At 36.0% G+C, this 24,666-nt stretch overlaps 2 protein-coding genes across 2 annotated transcripts in view; one reads left to right on the top strand and one right to left on the bottom strand.

The window, feature by feature from the left end:
• Positions 1–371: 371 nt before the first annotated feature.
• Positions 372–24,186, bottom strand: MKKS (McKusick-Kaufman syndrome). Its single transcript, XM_016138100.2, has 7 exons — positions 23,517–24,186; positions 23,176–23,372; positions 14,316–14,546; positions 10,904–12,303; positions 8,375–8,550; positions 7,382–7,492; positions 372–5,735 (listed from the first exon to the last, which is right to left on the bottom strand). Exons 4-7 carry the CDS (start codon positions 11,886–11,888, stop codon positions 5,295–5,297), a joined length of 1,713 nt encoding a protein of 570 aa, XP_015993586.2. The 5' UTR covers positions 11,889–12,303; positions 14,316–14,546; positions 23,176–23,372; positions 23,517–24,186; the 3' UTR covers positions 372–5,294.
• LOC107507102 (SLX4 interacting protein) overlaps positions 22,705–24,666 on the top strand; it is a 171,297-nt gene continuing 169,335 nt past the window's right edge. The window contains exon 1 of the mRNA XM_016138102.2: positions 22,705–22,971. Coding sequence (XP_015993588.2) covers positions 22,894–22,971 — 78 coding nt within the window. The 5' untranslated portion in view covers positions 22,705–22,893. The remainder of the gene's footprint in view (positions 22,972–24,666) is intronic.

Here is a 24,666-nt window from a genome sequence, read left to right on the forward strand (position 1 = left end):
CATATGAAGACAGAGGCAGGGATTAGAGTGATGTGTCTATAAGCCAAGGAATGCCAAGGACTATCAATACCCACCAGAAATTGATTGTCACCCAGAGTGTCTGTAGGCATTGTAGCACTGCCAACACCTTGATTTTAGACTTCTAGCTTCTAGTACTGTGAGAAAATTAATTTGTTGTTTCAAGTCACTGAGTTTGTGATAATTTGTTATGGCAGCCCTAAACACCTCCCATTTCCCAGATGGTTTATTAAAGAGTTAGATGGTAGTAATAAGTCAGGGGCAATAGTTTGTCTACTATTTTAAATTTATCATTCTACTTGTGTGTTTCACTGTTCCCTGTGAGTACAAATCAACAGAAATGCACAAAACTGTACCATTAAAAAAGTACCATGTTTAGTTTGGCAGGGAAAGGTAGGTAGAAAATTGAGACCATAAAATAATAAAACTATGCATTTGCTTGAATTACCTCTCTACATGTACATATATTTAATAACGCATATGAGAAAACATTAAAAATATAAATGTATGTTAGAAAGATGAACTTCTCATAGAAAACTTGGAATGCCAGTTAAGAAGCATTTGACTAATACATAGCTAATGTATAAAAAAATCTACCTCATTAATAATTTAAAAAATGCAAATTATAAAAAACAGTCTATTTTTGGCTATTAAATTGGCAAAGACAATGACTAATCATGGCCAAAATTCAGGAAAATCAGTTCTTTCACACACTATGGCCAGAGTATATTGATGCAACATTTCTGGAAGACAATCAGATTACATTATTAATAGCCTTTCCATTTTAAATACACTTAGATTTAGAAATTTTAATTCTATTTATTCATCCTGAGGAAATAAGGGATGTGGGAAAAAGATATATATAAAATGTTCACTGCATTTTAATTCGTATTAATACAAAAATTAAAAACTGCTTAAGGGCACACTAATAAAAGTTTATCAACTAAATTATAGTATAATCTCTAAAACTGAAATTCCTTCAGGCATTAAAAATGATGTAGGAGTAAACTGTGTACTAATTGTACATATTTATGATGTTCATGACATATTAGGTAAAAGAAACAATTTTAAAGCAATAAACAGTATATTTTTGTAAACATATATACAGAAAAGATGTATATGAAATGTAAACAGTGATTATCTCTAGGTAGAACTGCATTTGACCTTATTTCTCTTTTGTGTGCTTGTGAGTCTGATTCATATTTTTCAAATTTTCTATATATCATTTCTATAATGTTAATTATTTTATGAAATTATTTTTTTTTAAAGAAAAGTAATATAAAAATGTATGTCTCACTGGCTAGATGATCAGTTCCTTGGGGCAGGAACTATGAATAAATCTTTTTGTCTTTTTTAACCTCTAATACCATTAACTACTTTGGCAAACAATTAATATACAAAATGAAATCACAATATTTCAAACAAAAGCTATAGAGCTAAAATCAGATGTTTATTATAACTATTTCCTCAGTGTGAATTTTTAATAGGGGATTGTCAAGTTGCTTTATTTCCCTCTCAGGTCACAGTTTATTGTAGGTACTAAGTATTCCACTACTTTTAGTCTACCTAATCTACTAATTATCTCTCCAACAAGAGGCTTGATCTACATATAGGAATTGTTTTCAGGGATTGCATTCTTCTGTATGAGTATTACTATATTCTTAATTAAAAAAAAAAAAAGCAAATAAGTCCATTTGTAATCCAAAAATACAGGCTAACTTTGGGTTAGATGCTTCTAAATTCAAATTTTGGCAAAAATTTCCAAGAATTATGGGATACCATAGTTACTAAGCGGAAAAACTTAACTACATGAAAAAAAATTATAAAGATATTAGATTTTAAACTTGCTTTTTCCTTTAGATTAAGAGATAGATTTATTTAGACAGCCGAAACATGGCTCTGTAAGAGATATTTAGTCTCCTTGACTATTCCCCAAAGGTTATCAGAAAGGAATAACCTAACTAATTGAATGTTTTGACAGGACCTGCATTGGTCATGAGAGTGATTTTTGTAGTTGATACTCTTAAACAATAACGTGCAAAATTTATGACGGCAACAATACTGGTTTAAGTTATTTGAAGAGCAATTCGACAATGCAACAATACAGAATATGATGGATCTTATAGAGGCACTTAAAATTTCTCATATCATGTGAATGTCTAAATAGCTTTGATGCCTATGGTAATTAAAGATACTAATAATATGTAATTTAAATATCCTGTGGAAAATGCTTCACTCTAATGATTGATTTAAAAAGTCTAACATAGATTCTCCAATATACTACAAATGGAAGAATTAAGGAATTGAGGTATTTATAAAACAAAATAAGTATTTTGACTTAACAGGCTCTCTTACTTTGCTTAGTTCTCCAATTTTTTCTGTGCTGCCAAAATCCTAACCTCTTTTGATTATTAGGATTCTAATCCTGCTGGACTCCTGTGGTTCAACAAACTTTAATGCAACATGTCCTGTGAGTCCCACAAAAGTAATGAGCAACTGTCGCTGACTTTATTCTCGTCTGGATTATTTTCCTTTGACTTATTTTGTAGCTATCAGGGTTTTCTGTTCTCACTGGACGAACCTCATAATGCAATATTCAGATCTTAATCTCACTTAGAATCACAAAATATCACCTGAGGCTTAACAGTTGTATTTTCTTACCATTTATTTCTGTCAAAATGAGCTTCTCTGAAATTGTTTTCATCAATATTTTTCATTTCATATTTTACCATCTGAGTTTGAACGATGATTTTCTTGAACTGTAAAGGAAGTGCTTTTTTTCTTAGTTATTTACAGTATTTTCTGGTAAGGATTGTACACAACTTCAGGAAACACAAATTTATTAAAAATTTCGACAAATTTATGACACACTCAAAATGACAGCACTGATGTTCCACCAAGGGATGTAACTGAATTTTATGGCAAAGCTAAAAAACGACAGAGCTAAAAGTGGCTATAACATGAGAAGTACAGACCCTTAACATATAACATCAGTTTGAGAGGTTTGATGTGGCATCTCTTCTTGGAGCAACTTTGAAATGTAATAGAAGGCCAAGGTAACCTAGGACAATTTCCATCTTCTCATGTGACACGCTTTCTTAAGTGAATGTAAAACACTCTCTGTAAACATGTGTGATGAAGAACACTGACTTTATGTTTGGAGTGATGGTTGAAAATGAAAAGCACAGCATAAAGAACGCTTTTTTTCCACTGTGTGACCAAGTTTCCAGTATGTAATTATAAATAAGCTTTTATTCTTACCTTTATTAGGTGTCGATTGCTGCTTAATAAATTACACCCAAAACTTAACTTAAAATTTATAATTTCACAGATATTGTGGGTCAGGAATCAAATCAGGAGAGGCTTATCTAAATCCTCTGCTTTAGGGTCTCTCGGGTGGCTGCAGTGGCAGGTGCTACTCTCATCTTGAAGTTCTATGGGAGAGGATCTGCTTCTAAATTCAGTCTGTGATAAGACTCAGTTTCATACCGGCTGTTGGCTAGAAGCCTCCCTTAGTCCCTTGTTATATGTGGGCCTCTCCACAGGACAGTTCCCAACCTGGCAGCTGGCCTCCATCAGAGTGAACAAGTGAGAGATCAAGAGAGAAGCCCATCTTTTTACAACCTAACATTGGAGTGATGTCCCATCACTTCTGCTGTATTCTACTCACTAAAAGCTAGTCATTAGGTCCCACCTGTACCCAAAGGGTGAACTACCAGGAAGGTGGGATTGTTAGATCTTATAGGCTACATGCAAAATTACATGCAAAATACACTCATACCCTCCCTAGATTCCCAAAAGTTTGATTGCATTGCAACATTAGCTCCAAGTCCAGAATCTCATCACTGAAATCAGATCAGTGTGGGTGAAGCTCCTCAGGTATAATTCGCTAAATATATCTCGTAGAGAACAGTTCCTCCCCATCTGAAGTTAATGAGATGAATTATTGTCTTTACTCCCAATGGACCCTAAGGAATGGTAATACAGTGATGGATCAGCCATGGATAACCACAATAAGATGTTCCTATTCACAAAGTGGGGAAATGGAGACTAAAAGGAGTCATTACATCCAGCCCATATCCAAAGAGAGGAGATTATGCATGGGCCTGAAAACCAGGAGGCGGAATCACTGGGGGCCATCTTGGAGGTTGCCTACCACACAGCCCTTCTATTCGACTCTAATATGAAAAGAAATAAAATTTTAGAGAAATATTTTATGAAGTTTGCGGTATAGCTGACTTTTCAATATATATTATATTACCGCGAATTTTTACTGCATTTTTTTCTTTGGCTCAGGGTAAAAATTCCTCTATTGGAAGAAATTGCTTAAAAATTCTTTCTCTCTATTATGGCTACAGATCTAATCACTGACTCTCAGGTTGCTTAATTTTTCAAAAATTTACAAAACGTTTCCCTGAAGGTTAACGTAGCATCTATTACAGCTCCACACTTATTCCTTTAACTGTATTCTGCATTTCTTCTTCAATTTATCCGTACACCTTGCATTTACATAAAATTCAAATTACATTCCTTGATGAAACATTAGTATCTCTACTTTGACTAGGAGAGCTGTTCTAGTTTTGTTTCACACTACTCTGACGGAACTTGAGAAATCACTGTGCTTCTTTTCTCTATGCTTCTTAGTTATTACATAAACCTATTTTTTTCTTAATCACACATTTCCTCAAAATAACACAGATGAAGAACTAGCAAACTAGCAATTGCAGGTAGACCAGGTTCTACACCAATTACCAAAACACTGAATAGTCACAGATAAAGAACACTGAAATTTTACCAAATGTGCAGTTTACACTTCTTTTGATTGAGCAATATGTATGGGACATTTTGTGATACTTTGGAATCTAATTTTATACTTTAAACATATGTAATTACTGCTAAAAATATAATAAGTATATATAAACTAAAGCATGGAATAGGATTTTAAAAAACATTGCTGTATATTCTTAGAATGCTATTAAATAATAACAATTTAGAACAACATACAGATCTGTGAAATCTCTAAAATACCTATGATATTGTTAAATAATGTTTCATATTTTTATTATTCTATGGTATTTCTATTCAAGAATTATAACTTTTTTCCTTATATAATTTAAGCAAATCTATCATTTTGTGACTCATCTATCCAAATATGCAGAACAGGCCTTTGGGAGAGAACAAATATACTCAATTTTTTTCTTAATTGAAACCTGACTAGTTGTAAATTTTTTCTTTTTTTTTTTTTTTTGGTAATATAAATACGCCATTCTCTTACATCAGTTTTTATCTTCAATGACATATGAAAGATCTAAAATCAAATTGGCAGTCTCCACAGCCACCTGCAGGCCACTAAGTTTAGCAGTGAAACAGTCCAAGGTCAGGTTGTTGGCTGAGCCCAGAGTTTCATGTGGAAGGCAGGTTTGTGGTGCAAAAGGATGCCGAGTACTCCTTAAGAAAGACCAGTTTAGTTCTTCCTGGCTATTGTGTAGTCCACAGCCACATCTTGAAAGCAAATCTGGCCAGTTAACAACAGAGGGAGAATCTGCCTGAACTGACCAAAAGTGCCCATACTTCATGTCAGTGAGAATTTCACCTCCATCATGTTCCAAAGAGCCAGCGACAGATTCTAGTGCAGTGCAAAATGCTTCAGTAATTAGCTGAAGTTCTGTTTGGGTATATCCACCATCTTTGGGAATGCTTCCTCGCTCAATAAAAGTCTAAAGAGTAATGAAAACATTGAAAATACATTCAGGGCAATTAATGTTATAAAAATGTTTCTCAAAAAATAAAATATTTGATCAAATCCTTATTCATAAAATTACTACTTCCTTTCCATTTACTTAGGGATTTGGCACAATGGTAAATGGGCATATAGGAGTCAGCTGGCCAGGCTATCATCATACCTTAACCTGGCCGGTTACAGTAAAAATGTATGCTACCAATCCCCATTATCAACTTATTCTGTATGACTGTCCAGTAGTGCCTCCTTAAAATATGAAGAACAGGGCATAATGCACGTATTACCGGTTTTTATACACACAGGAGGAAGGAAGTTCTTGAAGACTAATGTCCAAGTGAAAGTGAAGTACTTATTTATACTCAGTAAAATGTTGGAGACTTGTTTAAAATGAGAACACACATTAAGACAAAAACCAATTAGAAACGTGCAATTTTCATAGCAATGCATTTAAAATAAATTCTCTTTAAATTAATGAAAAGATAATATGACTTTAATTGATTTTTTGGTTCCACTATTCTAAAAAGTTTATCCTAAAAATTTTGTGATAAAAATATTAATATATTAGCAAACTAGTAACTGAATGATAGTTAAAAACCCATACCCTAACTACTTAAAAACAGTGACTATTTCTTTTTTTCCCCCGGGAAGTCTGAACCAGATGATATCATCTGTAATGGAGATTCTTTTCCCATATTTTCAATACTGTACTTTTTCTTCAAAATTCAACTCAAGATACCCTTCTTCTCCAAAAACCTTTTTCTAGTTTACTCAATTCCATTTATAGACGATATTATTGCCCATTCAGCATCCACATATTGGCACTGATTTTGTTTCTCATAATAAATACTGTGATAATTTTTCATGAATGAGCTTTATCATCAAACAGATTTTAAATTATTTGAGGAAGCAGGGTGGGGCATGTGTATTAAAAACGTTTACACTCTCTTCAATCCTCGTATCCACTAGAAGCTCTGCAATCTATAATACTCTTTGACTAACAAAAGAATCCACTGCAAATATCTGAAAAACACATACCTTTTTGTATCCAATTTCAAACAAAGTAGGTCAGTATTTATGAAACAGTCAGAACTATAAGGCACTAAATTTAGCTGATTATTGTCAGGAAATGGTTTCTTAGGTTAACAAAAAAATATCTTTCTTGATAGAAGTAATATCATAAATGAATACCAATTTAAAAATTATAATAGATTCCAACATTTGAAATGCCCTAATAAATGAAATTAAGCATTTTTTTGATGATCCAGAGGGTATTAAAAGTATTTTGTAGAATCGCAACACTTTCCTTGTGAATATCAATTATTGTACCATAGTAGCTGAGATCTCTAATATAACTCCTATTAACAGAACGCTCATTTCAACCTGCAAAATTTAGGCAATACTCAAAGAATGTGATCGCTTGGTAAAAGGTTGGATTAACAATAATTATTCTGATAAAGATATTATTTTATATTTCCAAGTGTTATTTTCCTCAAGTGTTTCCAATACAGCATAGACTAGTAAGAAATTATGCATTAAAGGCTCCAGGGTATTACTGGCTTACCATCTCAAAAAATCAATACTGCTGAGAATTCAGATAATCTGAGAAGGTACTATCAAACCTACCTTGTGTCTAATATATGCTGCCAAGTGAGTTTCAGTGCAGCCACCTCCCAACAAAACACATGGTTCCTTGATTGTTAACTGCAAAACATGTAGTGCTGTTTGACATGTGAGCTACAAAAGAAAGAAATCATCAGAATTAGATAGTAACATCACATACACAAAGAAATATAGCCATGTTCTCAAGGCAACTTAGTAAACTCAAAGGGCCTGATTTTAATTTCGAAAGAACAAAACCTGTGTTTCCAAGATTGTAATGTGGTGAACACATTTTGGAATAAAAAAGATTAGAGATTAAAGAAGAATACTCCAGCAAGATGTTTGTTTTTATGACCAAAGTAATATCTTCTTTCATATACACTTAGCTCTACAAATTAAGATTCATAAATAGATGGCCTCAAAATAACTGGGTCAGCAAGGTTTGCTAGTAGTTTTACTAAAAAATTATTTCAGTCTAAATCAATTAGCTGAATAAATGACATAAAATTTATTTCAAGTTGCTATGGAAATGATAATACAGCTACAACCCATCAGTAATAAAAACATACAGACCTTGAATATTTACCAATGGTATATCCTTGAGCATACACGAATCTTCAAGCTTGTGACCAATAAGTTATCACTTCCGTTATGTAAAAAGTGCATGTGTTATGTTATTGCTGGTAGAGGACAATAAACTCTACTAACAGGTGGATGATGAGTATGACTGGGGAACTCATAATAGCATCAAAGAGTACATAATTCAAGTTAGTTTCTTAAATTCATATGTTAAGGACCTCTGGATTATAAATACTAGAAATAATAAATGGTAACACATGTAGTGTCTATTTGTGACTTTAATTCTTCCATTTTTGTTGTTTTTGCTTTCTATACCATGTAGAGAAGTTATGAAAATAAAAAGCATAGCTTACCAATGTGAAAAAAATTATAATACCTTTCTGAGTGACTAATTCATGCCTCAGCCCCTGGATATGGAAATCAAAATTCATTACCTACCTTCAACTCATCCCAGGCAGTGTCATTTCTGTTGCCGAGAAGCAAGCTGCAGACAGTCACTTCATTAGGAATAAGATGAAAAAAACTTTTGAAGCCAAATTTTGCAGTGCGCAAATCTTTCACACTTCCATAACTACTAGGAGAGATTGAGCCAAGGGAACCGATAGGCTGTGTTCCTATTTTTTAAAGTTTAGAAAACACAAAATGTAAAAGTAAAGATGGAGCATACAATTATTTAAAATTATAATATTTCTTTTTAGCCAATCTAAAAGTCCCACAAGCATATCATTTAAAATTTGAAATATGAAATAAAGAAATCACCAGATGTATTTCTTAAACCTATAAAATAATAGTATTCGGTTATTAAAAGGATATACAAATAAAGCAAAGGTTCTTTTAGTGTACTGACTTCTACGAACATGTTAGAAGCTAGAGAGTTCTAGAAAAACACAAAATTTCACCTATATTTTCCGGGAGTCTAGGAATTCTGGAAGCCCATTCAGGGAACAGAAACCTAAAATTAAGAACCCCATTAATCTGGAGTAAGGGTGAAGTGAGAGAACAGGCTATTATTTTTAAAAGGCCTTATTATCTATACTATAAAATATACAAATTAAGCTATCCAAATAGTTGTTTTGGGGTTTTATTTAGTGAATGTATTGATTTTTTTTTCCCTTTGCCTAAGAACTGTTTATATACAAATAGCTATCTAGCTAAATTATACCAAAATAAGATATGTAACATTCTTACTTTATTTTGTCATTCTTTAAGTATACTTGAGTGATCTACAATTTCAGGTGGAAAAAAGCCTACATTTTGTATAATTTCATATGGTAGATCCAACAGAGAATCTGTAGTGAGGGGATCTGGTTTTATTGCTTATCAGCCACAGGATGTAGAGCAAGTCACTCGTGTCATTTAACTTTTCTGGGTGGGCTTCCTCCTATGAGAGTTAAATAGGAATCATAATGTCTACTTGACAAATAAACTAAATTTTAAAAATGCTCTGTAAGGCCTGACGAGCTTCACACACACATCACCCATACAAAATATCTCCACTATTTAACTGAGATCATCAGTAAAGAGGAATTTTGTTTGAAGGGGAGAAAGGAGGTTGTGTTAACCTAGATATACCCTACAAGATGAATTAGGCCCACAACATACTTCACCAATTCTTAGGTTACCCAAGCCATGGGCTGAGGCCAAGAGCGGGGGTGGATGTGCGTGTGTGTCTCCAAGAAGCAAATAGAACACCTCATTATAAGGACTCTTGGTTATTAATAACTATGTTCTAATTGCATATAGCATAAATAACAGTTGTGGACTGGTGTGGAAACCCACTTCTAATATTGTTTCTATGGGAAAATGCTTCATACTGACTTACCTGTAATAGCCAATATTCACAACTGGAAATTATCTGACTCGTGAAATGCCAGTAAATATTTAAAGATATGAGTCTGACTCTTATTGACAATGAGTCCCAAAGGACTATTCCCAATATTTAATAATTTCCTTTTTGATAATCATTTGAGAGTCTTACAGAGAGAAGTAAGGCAGGAAACAAGATATTGTACATTTAATACTTGACATAGATAGCACTTCTTTTTGATTTAGAAAATTTGTGAACTTTAACAAAGGTTTATATCTAATAACGTAAAAATTACAATCTATTAGAATGAAATGATTATCTTTCTGATATTGTCAGTGCAGTTAAAAGGATATTGAAAAGTGGCTCAAATCAGGGACTCTTCAGCTTGTCATTTTCCTTGGTAAATATTGACCTCACATTTGCTCCTAATTTGCTGAGTTTGTGAAATGCAGTGAATTTTTTGTTATAATTCTGCGTGTTACTATATTATAGTCAATTCGACATATACTTTAGAACACCTACTATGTACCAAGCCTGCTGTAAGCACCAAAAATAAAAGATGATTCTGGTTCTCAAGGAGCTCAGCTGGAAATGCTTAAGGTAGTTAAATCTAGCGCACGGGCACGCACGTGCACACACACACAACGTTAATTATGAACCACTACTTAGGCAGATGTACAACTATTTGCTGGAGTTTCATAAAAGTGAAGATATTTTAGCTGCAAAATTACCTTCTGAATTATAATGTGATTTAAGAGCTTAGTAAAACTGAAGACTTTTGTGTAAAGTATGAAAGACCTTATGATTATGAGTATGTTAGTCTTCTCAATAACCTGTATGATATTTGAGGGTTAAGTTTTAGACTATGATAGACTGTAGTACATTTGGGAGCTGAAAAATTAAGAAATGGCCAAGCTGAAAAATTAAGAAATGGCCATAATCACTCAATTTTTTAATAAGTCAACAGTATAGCTCCTTTCTTAGAAACAAACTTCACTGCCAGAAATGATACTTAAATACGCTGTGAGGTTGGCAGCTTCTAAAATTTTTCAAGATCTTAACAGTGACACACACCAAGAATATCTGCTCAAAAAAAAAAACAAAAACAAAAACACAGCGTGATTTATGAACTATTAGGAGCAAAAGCTGAGTGTTTTTACCTGTCACTTTACTCAGGGGTTCCATCAGAGCCACTCCAACCCTGTCTATGGCAATAACACGATGCATATTCAGAAACTGTTTCAAAGATGGATGTATCACTTTTTGGCACATGACAAGATCTACGTGATCACTAACTAGCTGCCTTCCTAGGTTAAGCAACTGGTCTAGGACTGCATTTTCAAGGCAAACCCCATAATCGACCACCAGAGTTCCTTCTCCTGCATCAGAAAGGTCTCCAGATAAAGACGCATGAAAGAGTGCCACCTTGAGGGAATCTGATTTTTTGATAGGTAGTATCTTCATCAACTGAACTTCCGACATTTGAATAAGTATTCCAGGTAATACAGTAGAATCTATAACTCTTTGACCCTTTAAAGGTACGATTATACTCTTTCCTAAAATGATGTGGTCTTCGGTGTTTTCTGGAATTGTGAGCAAAAAGGCTCTCAGAATCAGAGTACTGATGTGGTCTGTTTCCTTTCTGGTGAGCATACAGGCGGGTTTACTTGTTAATACACTGCGTACCAAACAGAGGAGGATCTGAGTATTATCAAAGTTGACTGGGATTAGACAACCACAGTCCTTGGACCTGAGGTAAGTGGTGCAGAGGTTCAAAAGATGCTTATTTAATTTAATGGCAGAACTGGGTGTCAAGCCTGTTTTCTGAACATTTTCAATCAGGTTGCAGCAAAGAATGGCTGTGACTAAGCCACAATCACTGAAGCACGACACGTGATTCTGCACGGAAGTAGTCAGGATCTTTAAAATGGGATGGGTGACAGAAAGGTTAGCAAGCAGGGCTGACGACTGTGAGGTTGTACACACAGAGCCTCCAAGGCCGTTGTGCAGCTGCTTCAGCCTACCTGAAGGGCCATAGCACGATGTTACAATTCCTTTCAAGACTGAAAGTGTGGCCCTGACTCTCTCACTTGTCAGTGGCTCACTTTTACACAACGATGGCTTTTTAGCTTCTAAACGAGCCATCTTATTTCAGGTGGTAATTTGTGAAGACAGCTTTTATTTTGTTAACCATAGTTTTCTATTTATTGTGTAGTCATGGGTTTTAACACTTCAAAAAGTATTCTTCAGGAATGAAAGCCTGAATATGCAGCATTATGGCTATAATTAAATAGTTCCATGCTTACGAAGCTACTCGGTATGTAATGATTTAATGACATACTAGTAATTCCAAATATTTATTTTACTTTTCTTCAATACTTTTTTCTTTGCCTCCAGACTGAGATTTTACAGACCATTTTGCAGCTCTCTGCATAAAGTATGTTCCAAGGTGGACACCTATGAAAGAAACTCCAGCTACAAGAAGCCAGTTCTTTCTAATCCAATTTGTGTTTTTCATTTCTTCTTTCAATATCAAGGCCAGATGCAAAACTGCTTCTTTCTATAAAAAATAAAAATGAAACATTTTAGAGAAGTAATTCCAAAACATTTTATAGACTGCAGCTTAATAATTTATTTTAACGCTCTGTTCTTTCTTTAGAAAAAGAAACTACCAACCGGCACAAACCTCTGGAAAATGAGAAATGTATATCAACTTAAACATTCATGCCTTTATTCTTCAATGAACTCCTCTGAGAAAAAGTGCTGATGTTGCAATGATTTTGGAAGGCACAACGACACTGCTAGAATGCTTACAGTAATTTGAATATGATTGCTCCTAGCAGAGAAATGCTACATTATCAAACGCATAGAATTTGGTTTCTGAGTCTTAAAAAAAGTCCCAAATGTTTTTAACCTAGTACATCAGATCTACTATTGTTTTTTTAAATAACTTTGATTTGCTTGGAAACCTTAGCATTCCTACCGCGCAGAGACTGTTTCGTACAGTCTGTGACTAGCTGTAGAAGTCTGCACAACACATTGCATTAAAAAACAAACCATGTTTTAAATATTTGGCTAACATCAGAGCTAATTTTCTGTAGTTTTACCCTATCCATGACTTTCAGTTTTGATGTTCTGCAACTAATCCTCCCCAAAATTATGGTTAATGACAATACAAAAACTAGAAAATGTGCTTGATGACAGAGAGAAAAATAGAATCTGATTTACCGTTTGATCTCAAAGAATCTAAGCACTCTAAAATGTTATTATATGCCAAATGCACTTGAAGTAGTTTACTTAATAAGGTTGTAAATAGTGTGCCTCAAGGCATAAAATCCAGAAACTTTAATAATAAAAATCTCAGGTCATGGATCTGTTGAAGTTTGGTGCTTTGAAGATGAAGATTCAGCTAATTAGTAGTGATTTTCAGGAATATGCTAACCATGTTAGTCACTTGGACAGTATTTAGCATAAATAAAACAAACTGAACTATCAAGACTATAGTACTACCTAAAGTAGATTATGGCACTGGATGACACAGGCCAAAAAGGTGATCTGAAGAAGTGCAAAGAAGATGTAAATAGAAGGAGAGAATGCTATGTGGGGTGTGAATTTGTTTGCCACTCCTCCCAATTTACTTAAAAGGCTGTAACCATAGCAACTGGGCCCAAATAAAGGCAATGATGGCCAGCTTTCTCCCTGCCATGATAAAGCTATAGTCATTTTTTATGGCATGAAGAGGAAAAAAATCTCTGTTCATCTTGTGCCAGGAATAGCCAAGGTATTTAAATATTATATCAATAGTTATTTTAGATTTAGCAAAATCTGTGAAATGTTTAAATGATACCTTTTGAAATGACCTCCATACGTTAATTTGCACATTACAACACACATACAAACCATGAATCACAACAGAAACTGTTATTAATAAAATGATTTCTCTAGTAAGAAGTTTTTTCAATATATAATGGTGGTGACATTAACTGTAGAATTTCAGGAGAATGAAGTTAGCTCCTGTAACAGTCTTGTGGTATTGAGACCGGTGACCACATCTAATAGCTACTATCTATAAAATGAGAAAGAAAGAAATCATTGAAAGTGTTGGTGACTCTCAAAAGTAACAAATTATTTTAAAGCTAAAACATTTGAAACTAAGGAATGAATACAATTAGTTTTGTCTTGGGAAAAACAGAATAATAAAAAAGAAAAGAATCTTTTGCAAGTCACAGATTTACATGCTCTGGAATGGATTTATGGCAAGGAGACAAAAGCTCTTTTGGACACACTGATATCCTGGTGACGTTGCTAGCAGGAAGGACAGGACAAGTAATGGACTGACTGCCCTTTCTCTTTTCACCCAATGAGTCTGCTAGGCAAGTGTCAAGGTCTCTGTAGAAGAAACTTTTCTAGAAGCAACTACAGAATAATATTTTGCCAGTGGACAATAAAATCAACAGGTAACTTATTAACTTAGGCTTTGTGTGTGTGTGTCAGAGCTCTATAATTTTTTAAAGATTATGTTTCCCATTGTTGGAACATATCACTTGGCCGACCAGATTAAACCAAACTTACCTGAAGAATGTAAAGCTGCTATTTCCCTTGGACGTGGTCCTTCTGAGGACTTGCAAGCAACACACTGTCTGGCTGGGGAACGTTGTCCTTATTAGGTATTTGGAAAACAGGGCTGCTTTTGATTCTGTGCCACCCCAAATGTATGAGCCCAACTAAAGGTACCATAACAACCAGAACTTTGTAGTCTCTCCAGAAGTTTTGAAAGCTCATAGTACTTCAGCATCAGCACATCTAGGAAAAGGTCAACAGTTAATAGAGAAAAAACAAAACCAAAAAAAATGTCCCTAAAATTACATCAATAAACCACAAGTAGAATACTGCACTCTAATAAAAGCTATTAAACATTTTTAGTTATACTGCAATGTTAATTAACAAAAAAGAGGTATGCCGTAGGCCTAAAGAGATACGAGAGGTTGGGCTTGGGAAATTTGTAAAGCAACACTAAATTTATAGTCAACAATTATAAAGGAGCTGAATTACCTGCTGCGAAAGCTTTAGAAACCTTTAGAAACACTCATGCATAATTTTCTTTATATAATTTTATTTTCTCTGAACCACAATAAAGTTAGATTTTTTAAAAATCATACTGTCATAATTTTAACAAAAGAATCGAATGGCAATTCGTAAATATGCATTAAGAATTCAGATTCTACACTCTGACATGACGTGACGGTGCTTCAGCTGAGACTGGGACAGTCATGTATGGATTCCAAACGTAGCAAAAGAAATATGGTGTGGACTCTGAATTCAGATGAATGAATGCCATTTGCACATTTATGTGCTGAAAAACTGCATTTTAGTGTTTGCCCTTATTACTAATCATTCTAGCCTGCAGGGAATACTGTCAACTCAATTTACATAAAGAAATTGGGGCAAGTAACCTGCTTGGAGTTACAAAGCTAGTTCGTATTGAAAACAGACTTTTCCCCGTCTTTGATTTGGAAACTGAGGCATGCGGCCCAGGAAGTCTATTTCTGATGATCTGTTGGGTATGGGAACTTGAGTCTGGACAACCTCAAAATACTCCTTATACTTTTTTTTTCTTTTTGGTACAGTGATGGGAAATATTTAATTTTTCAATCTCCACTTTCCATTTTTATAAACTGAAAAGCAATTCCTTATACTTTTTTATTTAAGGGACACTCATTAGATTTTATTGAGTAGCTTATAGACTTGTGATGATACAATTGGACCCACTTTCCAAGTTCCTTTCTGAGCACAGAAGGACAATAAGGACTACTCCATCATCTACAGATATATTAAGAATTAGGTTTAACTGCATGTGAGTCTCAGAATCATAAAATCTCTCACAGTAATTTTGCATGAATGCCATTAGACAAATGTCTGAACACAATTTTTACTTATTCCTTCTCTTTCAAGTCAAGATTAAAATATAGTACGAATGAGCTGAATACCTAAACTATCTCTGTGTTCTGTGCATCTGTATCAAAAATAAACAAAGGTTAGGAGTTATGTCTATGTACATATTTTATTCTCAGCATTAGAAACCACTTCTCCCCAAAGTCCTAAATCACATTTTATAAGGACTTTGTTGCTAAACCTAAACTACTAGATGGAAGAACATAGCCTGCTTTGTAATAAAGCATTTTGTGGACTTTTTCTTTCCTAAAGTGCTTTAAGTCTCCTTTACACTTTTTGCAACCTTTAGAGACCATACCTTTTATTGACGTGTTTATGTTCTCTCTTTGGAGAAAGACAATCACAAATAACTGTTATCATGGTAAATTTCATTGGCGCTCACTATGCAAAAGCCTTTAGAGCATTTGAGATTTGAGGACACCAAACAACTGGGGGAGGCACTGGGTGATTTGGAGTAATGAGGAGAGAACTACAGTAAAAATTACTTGCTACAGGGAAGGACAGGGGATGCATCAAACTCATGTTGACTGATATATGGCATTTTTGTCCACAAAATACCTTGAATTAAATGTTTAAAAGATATTGTCATTCATATCTAGGCTCCTCAATAATTAAGGAGACTTTAACATCTGTCACTCACAACATGAAGTTATCAAGTCACAGTTCTTTTAATAGATGTCATTTCTGTTATTCACCGTTTACTTCTCCATGATCACTAACTCAAGGTTTGTCAGCTTTTTCCTGAATTATAAACTCCGAGGAAAGAGCTTATAAAAAAGAGAGCCATTTGGATAAAAGGATATAATAAAGTTGGGATAACTTAATAACTAAAATTAAGAACAAATTAAACTACAATCCATACCAATGTCTGGGAAAGTGTTGTACCATTCTCTCCATGTAAATCACAGTAATGTGATGTGCTGTGAAATTCCTAGAGAAGAGTCTCAGAATAGCTAACTCACATTAGCCCCCTACACTCCATGAATCTTTGGGTCATCCATGGGTTAAGGACAAAGGAGGTACTCCATTTTATTTATATTGTGCTTAACAGACTATTCTTCTTCATTGGGATAACTTAACGATCTACACATTTTTTTTTTAGGTTTAAGTTTAGTTAAGGCTGGGAATCAGTATCTATTTTGGCTGAAAACTCATCATTTGAGTTTTCAAATAATCACTGAGGCACAGTAATAGCACTTCCTGTTTAATGAGTGATGTTGGATTGATTTAATGATTATTTTAATATTTACTCAACATCTATGTGCCCTCATGTCCTCCAATTCTCCTTATCTCACATATTGATTTGGCTAACGGGAGTAAGAGGGCAGCTAACTATTTTCTGATGCTTATTCTGTTGTTTTTCGAGAAGCTTGGAAAATTGTTAGCATCAAGATGATAGGGTTTTTTACTTTACAAAGTACTTTTGGAGTCCTCGCATTTAATCCGCATAAAAACACTGAGTTATCACACCATAACAGTCATCTCCAACAAGCAAGATAGAGCATTCTTAAAATGGCATAGTAACCTTAATTTATTGTTTCTTTCACTCAATAGTTTTCCAGCACATTACATTTATTCTACTGTTTGAATAACCAACTTCCCAGGGCCAGACACATTAGACTTTACTAAATAAGGCTCATTGCTAATTTTTAAAAAAAGACAACAAAGGTTTGAAATTTAACATTTTATGTAGTAATGAAGTAACGTGTTCTTATTTTGTTCATATTTTCTAAAGCTTTTAAATAAAATCAATATATTTTGTGGATATAATTTTGTTTAAACCCTTTTCTCTTTTCAATTCTGTGGGATTTTTTTTCAAAATGAAAATTAGCATCATTGCCCTTTTCTAATAACATAAGCTTACTTTTTAAAGTTAGAAAATATAGAAATAGAGAAAAGAGAACTAAAAAAACATCTATAATCTTTTTGGTTTTAACAAGAAGTGATAATATACATGCTGTTTTGTCATTTTTTTCTCCCCCTAAAAATGTCTTGTCATTTTTAATAGCTGTATAGCTTTTGATTGTATAGATATATCCTAATTTGACAGATCACCAAGAGAAATTTGAGATTGTTTTTTTCAATACTTAATTGCTAAATATGCTATGCCGATAAGTACTCTTGTAAATATTCTAGAGCCCATGCTCACAACCTCAATAGGCTGCTTCTCGGGATAATATAAAGACTTAAAAAATTTCCTAACAACTAACTCATTTTTCAAATGAATTTACAAGAGGGTTTTTCAAATTTGGACTTTTAGAAAGGTTCATGGTACTGAGCAGCAGGAAGACTGGGAGATCTGATTTGGGAATGGAAAATTAAGTGGAATTAAAGTTACCTCGAGATAGTCCTTCCCTCAAAACACTTGGCAAGTCATTCTGAGTGGTTTGAAACTATTTTTTGGACACTAGAGATTCCTGAGTTTGAAACAAAAATCTCTCAAGAATGTGCTCAAAATGATAAGATTGGATGAGCAATTACAAGGTGGCTCCTAAAATAAGTTGGTGCTTTTTATTCATTTTGCTTTTCAAGTTTTCTTGAAGTAAAGGAGCAACAGAAATGATAGCAAAATATTTTTCCTCTTCTTATCCTTCGTTAGTGTACCTGCCACTGCCCTTTTCTTACTTTCTTGAATCTTCTTTAAACATACTCCTAAACAAACAAAAACAGAACGTACAGGATTCTTTTAGAAATATGAGGGCAACCAAGACAAATGAAATGAGATTAGTAAATTTTAGGTAAGTGAAACGGAAGGTAGATATTTATGGTTTTATTCATTGAAATGCCTTTTAAGTTTGGAGAATGTTGATAGGCAATTTTAATACCGATTCTGTTTTCTTATACCCTTTTTTGAAAATATATACCTTGCATTATTCACAAGGTTTCATATTTTTATCCTGTTTGTTTTCACAGAAATTTTGAGACGGCTTTAGAAATGCTAAATGATTGATTCCAAGATTATTGTCAGTTAATTGTGGCACTCGACTTAGATTTTGGAATCCTAAAAAGTCTTGGCTGGTATTCTATTAAGCAATTTTCAAAAGCCAAGAATTGGGTCTCCATTTTGACAATAGGGTAAATCAGAAATTCCAGTGCATGGTGCTGGACGAGAATATCCCCAGTGCATGGTGCATACTTATGAAGGTCACTGAGGTCAACTATCCAATGCATTAAGCCTGGCATGTTCTCCTGATTCTTATGTCAGGTATATAAAAGGTTTACTGTGGTCTTGTGCCACTTTGTCCAGAATGAGAGAGCAAGAGAGCCTCTTATTCTCCAAACACACATCCAGGACCTACTAGTAGTTGAGATTAGGTGGGCTAATTTTAGTTATTTTCATTACCTTAGTTTTTAGTACAGAATGAATAGCAAGAGATCAATGAACAGAATGTGAAGGTTGCTATATCTCCACCTCATTAAAATATTATAATCTTTTGAGTACATATAAAGGCCAAGGAAAACACTGAGCTATATGCTTCAGACCACACATTAATCTCTAAAATAGTAACTTTCCCTCCCCCCAATTTGTATTACAGAGATTATTATCTCTTCAATTTCTACCACTAAGGCCTCTGACAGGCTTACTGAAACTTTTTATATTCCAAGCTAAATGAGGTTTTCTTGGTAATAGGACTGCACAGTAAGGTGAACAGCAAAATGGCAATTAAGCTTCCCGGAAAATCCTAAAGAGCTTGGCTCTAGCATCATATTACTCTTTCTATGTAGCTTCATGTCAAGTAAAACCACCAAGTGTTGCTATCCACCGTTACTAAATTAGGCATACAGCAACCTGGATGTGGGAAATAGCCTGTAAGTTCTCACTTTGCCTACTAGGCTTGCTGAGCGCCATCTGCTGGTCTTTCGGGCACAGTGTAAGGTGGATTTGTTTTTACATTTTCACTGTCGCTCTGCTTAAATACATGTATTTGAAAAAAATAGTGACTTTTAAAAACTTCCACCTAATGTAATTTAATCATGAAGAGACCATTAGACAGACATATGTTAAACAGTTAACCCAGCTCTTGTCATTGTGATATTTGATAAAGTTTATTGGAATTGTATAATGCCTGTTCTCTTACAATGACAATTTTGGCTTTAGGTATTTGTGAGTTCTTCATTTTTGAATTTCAATCATTGTTGTGAAAAATAGTTATTTTTATCCTCAATTTTTAATAGAGCTGTTCAAAATTTGGCATTTGTGTGTACAGAAATTAGAAAAGACTACATAATGTCTTCATGCCTGTTCGACTGGCCAACATGCTAAAAATCATATATATATATATATTTTTTTTTCTAACTACATCACTTAAAATAACAGTTTTGCTGACCTTTTCCAGTCTTGTAAAAACAAAGCAAAAACATTACTGTCAACTCCTGATGAACTAAATGGATCACACCTGAGTTCTAAAGTTTCCATTCAGCAAAATCCTACCTCCTTCCTACCACTCCACCATTCAAGGTCAGCATGACCTATACTCAGTGCCAGGGCTACTGACAGCACATCCTACCAGAAGTGGGTCAGGAGCAGTCACGGAGTACAGTGGTTAACTTTAATAACTTTCTGGGCAGTTATGTGGAAGTATTTTATGATCTTTGCTATCCCCTTCCTCAAATACGTTGATAACTATGAAATCAATATATTTATAAATAATATACTGAAAGCATCAAAGTTTTATATGAGCTTTACTAATAACTTGCAGTCCAAATGTAAACAACTGAGGAGTAACTAACGAGGAAGAGAAAATTAGCTCATTGGCAGGATGTGGCTTATCAGAAAGGTTCAAATGTTGTTTACAGAGTTTTTAGAGTTTATAATGTTTATGGAGTTGAATGAGAATCTTTCTGTCCCCTTTCACTGTTTTTACACCACTGGATGTTGGAGTTGGGGAGGATAGTGGATCTTACAGATAGCCAGACTGTTCCAGACCCTCATTTTGTCACATAACCTCCTTGCCTCTAGCCCACTGGTTCTCAAAGTGTAGTCCCCACACTGGCGGCAGTAGCACCACCTGGGAACTTAATTAGAAATGTAAACTCTTGGGCTGTCCTTGACCTATTGAATCAGAAACTCTAGGGTGGAGTCCGGTACTCTGTGTTCTAAACAATTCTCTGGGTAATTCTGAAGAGAACCATTATCCTAGTCTACTCACTACTAATCTTTTCTCCATACGCTTAACATAGCCATCTTGCAGAAACATTAAAAACAAGAAATCTGGTCATGTACCTGTTTTGCTAAGAAACCTTCAGTGACATTTTTGACTAGAAAATGAAGTTTAATTTCTTAGTACAGCATAAAAAGCCCACTGGATACTAGTTCCTGGCTACCAGCTTCAGAAGGTAAAGCACAGCCAATCATTTTAGTAAGAATGCACTGTCCTGTAGTGGAAAGGAGATGAGGTGTGGAGTCCTATGCCTGGGCTTTCACACTCTACCTAACAATTGGACGAGTGACCTTGGATGAGTCACTTAACTTCACATCACGAGGCTTTTGTGAAATTAGCACAATGCCTGGTACTAAGTCTGGACTCAGTAATTATTAACTATTATTATTTTGATCATTTTAAAAGGAAAAAAACATGACTGGAGTCAACCTGGAGTAGCAAGAACAGGAGAGGACTAGAATGGCTAAGGGAAGTGGTCCCCATAAAGGAGGCCCACCTACTAGGCAGTTTCAGTTAATCTAGTTTCAATAAAAATACCCAGATTCTCAAGAGAAAGGTTCTGAGGTCTTTGGGGCTATTTTGATTAGAATGGGGTGGACCTGTAATCAGATTCTAGAATGTTACAGGAAAGATAAGAGGCGAGCTCCTAAAGTGAAAGGCAGTAATGTTAATTGTGAAGGAAAAGGGAAAGCTCAAAGACAGAGCAAAACTGCAAAGACGGTGAAGGATTTCATACTCGTCTCTGATAAGTTATTGAAGTTGCCTACATATGAGTTCTAGTGTGATGAGGCTTTGAGCAATGGTAGGAATCAAATTCTAACCTCCACCACAAGTTAGTTATGATCTGCCACCCACAATAACAGAAGGTAGCAGCCATTTGTTTTGTTTCTCTGCTAAATTCTCAGTGCACAGCAGAAACTGGAGAATCTTGCTCCTTTTGTCCTACACACAATGGCTCATTCTTGTGCTTCAGCTGTTAGTTCAGCTGTTACCTACCCAGACAGCCTTTCTCTGAGCACCCAATTTCCCTCTTTCGTCCCCATTATTCTCTAGCACATCCATTACCTTCAAATCTCCACCTTTGTGAATGCTGTGATATGCCACCCTGATCCCCCTTAAAAATGAAAGACATTTCCCAGATAGTGGGAGTGCAGAGACAGCTCTCAGCAGTCAGTCCACTTCCAGGATTTACTAGGCTGAAGAGAACTAAAGCTATATCCTCTTTCCAGAGCAATGGACATCCAACCGATGCAGGGGTATAAAGGTTTGGCTCTTCCCTCCGACTTGGAACAATTCCGAAGGGCCAACCCAGCACCAGAGTTCTTTTTAGACTGGTAGAGGCCTAACTTCAGATAATACTACAGCTCAACCTTTTCTATCCGCCCATTCCTGCTTCCTTTCTTCCTTGATAATGATCAAAAAGTCCTTCCTAATAAATGTCCTGCTCTAAAATCTCCTCGGAGTTTGCTTCCTAGGTAATCCAACCCAGGAGAATCTGGAAATATCTTGTTCATTTATCAATGTATGTTTATTGTCTCTTTTTCCCATCACTAAAATATAAGCTCCATGTGGTCAGGGACCATGTCTGCTTTGGTTACTGCTGTATATTAATATACATATAATTAGTTGCTAAATTATAGAGTATACATATATACTAGATAGTCTCTATGTAGTACGGATAAATTTCCAGTATTGAGGCCTCTGAAACAGAAACAGGATTTGGGGCATGGTCCCGTTTGGGAGGAAGATGAACATGACTTCAGGAGGTCTCCACCTAAAAAGGATTTCCATTCCCACAACCTCAAAAAACCCCCCTGATTCCTGCTTCTGCTTTCAAACGGCTGGCACTGCCATGTTCGCTGTATAGCAGTTTTGACGTCCAGTTCCATTTCCGAGGATGGCCCCCACCTCCCACATAAACATACTCAGAGAGCGAAAGAGGAGTCACATGTTCCAGCTAGAAGGTGGCAGCGCAGGTGCAATCAGTGCTTTCATGGGAACACCTTTGCTATGTACTTCACCGCGTGGCTCTGCAGATGGGCAAGGAGGCTCTACACCTGGAGCTCTACCCATACTACTGGAACACGTCCTCGCCATCCACTTTCCGGCTACAGGCAAGTATTTAGCGCCTACTGCTATTTTAAAGTCAGATCTTCAGCTTTCTTAGGAGCCAGCCTCCTCATCCCCGCCCCCAAATATCCTTCGGAAAGGACACCAGTGACCTTTCGAGAGAGGGAGGAGACACCTACAAGTCCCCTGCCCCTCTCTTCAGCTGGGTAGAAAGCTGGCTTTTCCATCCGAGGTTCCAGCGCTCTCACCTGCCCACCAGCCGCCGCACCTCCCTATTCCGCCGCCACCAGCAGGCCCCAGAGGCCGAGCCTCGGGCAGCAGCCTTCACGGATCCCGGCAACCAGATCCCCGTGCTGGAAGACGGAGCATGCGCAGCTCTGCGATGGGCGCGATTCCCTCAGTGGTTCCGCTCTCCGGGTCTTACTGAAGTTCTCAGTCGAGGAAGCTGTGGAAGTGGTCGTAAAATAGGAATGGGGTTTATTCAGCTTCAATCTCAGCAAATTGTTGAAATTGAAAAATTTAAATAACAGCAAACGGACTCGTTAGGGCACAGTATCTTCCTTATGGCACGTGCCTAAGAGGCACTTACTGAATGAATGAAAAAGTAGAAAGCGGTTCTCAGCAGCTCCCAAGCCTCCCCGGTTTGATCAATCGCAAAGCAACTGATTCTGCCGTTCAACGCCAATTGCCCGCCTTCTTTTACGGCTGCCGTGAAAACGAGGAGTGAAGGACTGTTTAACCATTTCTCTGGATCGGGTTGGGAAGCGGGGCTTGCGCAGTGCGAGTTGGCCCCGCTCATGACGCTTTTGTCCTATGCTTGGTATGTGGGTGTTTGGGAAGGTCGCAATTTTAGTCCGAGGACAGAACGCTTATATTCCTGTACCATTCTAAATAATTTTTGAGGAAATTGTGTTTCTGGCCATTTTAAAGTTCATCTGGCATTGTGAAAGCCACCTTTACTTTCAAACTTGTCTTTTATTATCTTCCCCATCAAAGGTTCCAAGAAATCTTTGCATCCTTGTGCTAGTAATTTTCCGTGTCAAAAAAGACTCTGAACCACAGAAATGTGTTTTATTTTTCTATCTCTTAATGCCGGTAACCTTGATTCGTTACCCGCCAATCATACTGCCTGCGTTCACAGGCTCTGAACAGCCAACCTCGACCGCCGGCTTTGTTTTGGTCCCTTAAAAGCCGCGAGATCATGACCGGAGCCATTTTTCTTTCGGGCACATTCCGCGCGCTTTCCGAGACCCTCTGCTAACGTTTCGCTGACATCTTAAGTCCTGGTTGTGACTTCAAGCCCAGAGCGAGGCAGCGTTCACCGGCGCGCGGGGAGACTCTGGGAAGGGGGGATCCTAGCCCGATTCCCGTATCTCAAAAAACTCTGAAGGTCGGCTTGAGAGCCTTCTTCCTCTTTAGTCTGAGCTTGCACAACTAGGTACTACTTCACGAGTGACCCTGGACAGTGACAAAACAAATAAAAGCCCGAACCCAAATCCTGCCACCATCATAGGTAAGAACATGGAACTCCTGACAAGCTAAGATGTTCCTTCTCTTGAACCGAACTGTTTGCCCATCTCGTCCCCTGTTTTGTCTTTTTTTTTTTTGTCTTTGATTTTTGAGCCTTTTCTGAATCCTCTCCCTGTGATTCCACCTATTTTCATTGTTTTCAGAGAGCTAAAAAATTTAAACAAGGGTGCGGGAAGCCTGGACTTTAAAGTTGGAAGTATTGGTCTGGA

This window comes from Rousettus aegyptiacus, unplaced genomic scaffold (genome assembly GCF_014176215.1).
Source record: "Rousettus aegyptiacus isolate mRouAeg1 unplaced genomic scaffold, mRouAeg1.p scaffold_m13_p_12, whole genome shotgun sequence".
Lineage (NCBI taxonomy): Eukaryota > Metazoa > Chordata > Mammalia > Chiroptera > Pteropodidae > Rousettus > Rousettus aegyptiacus.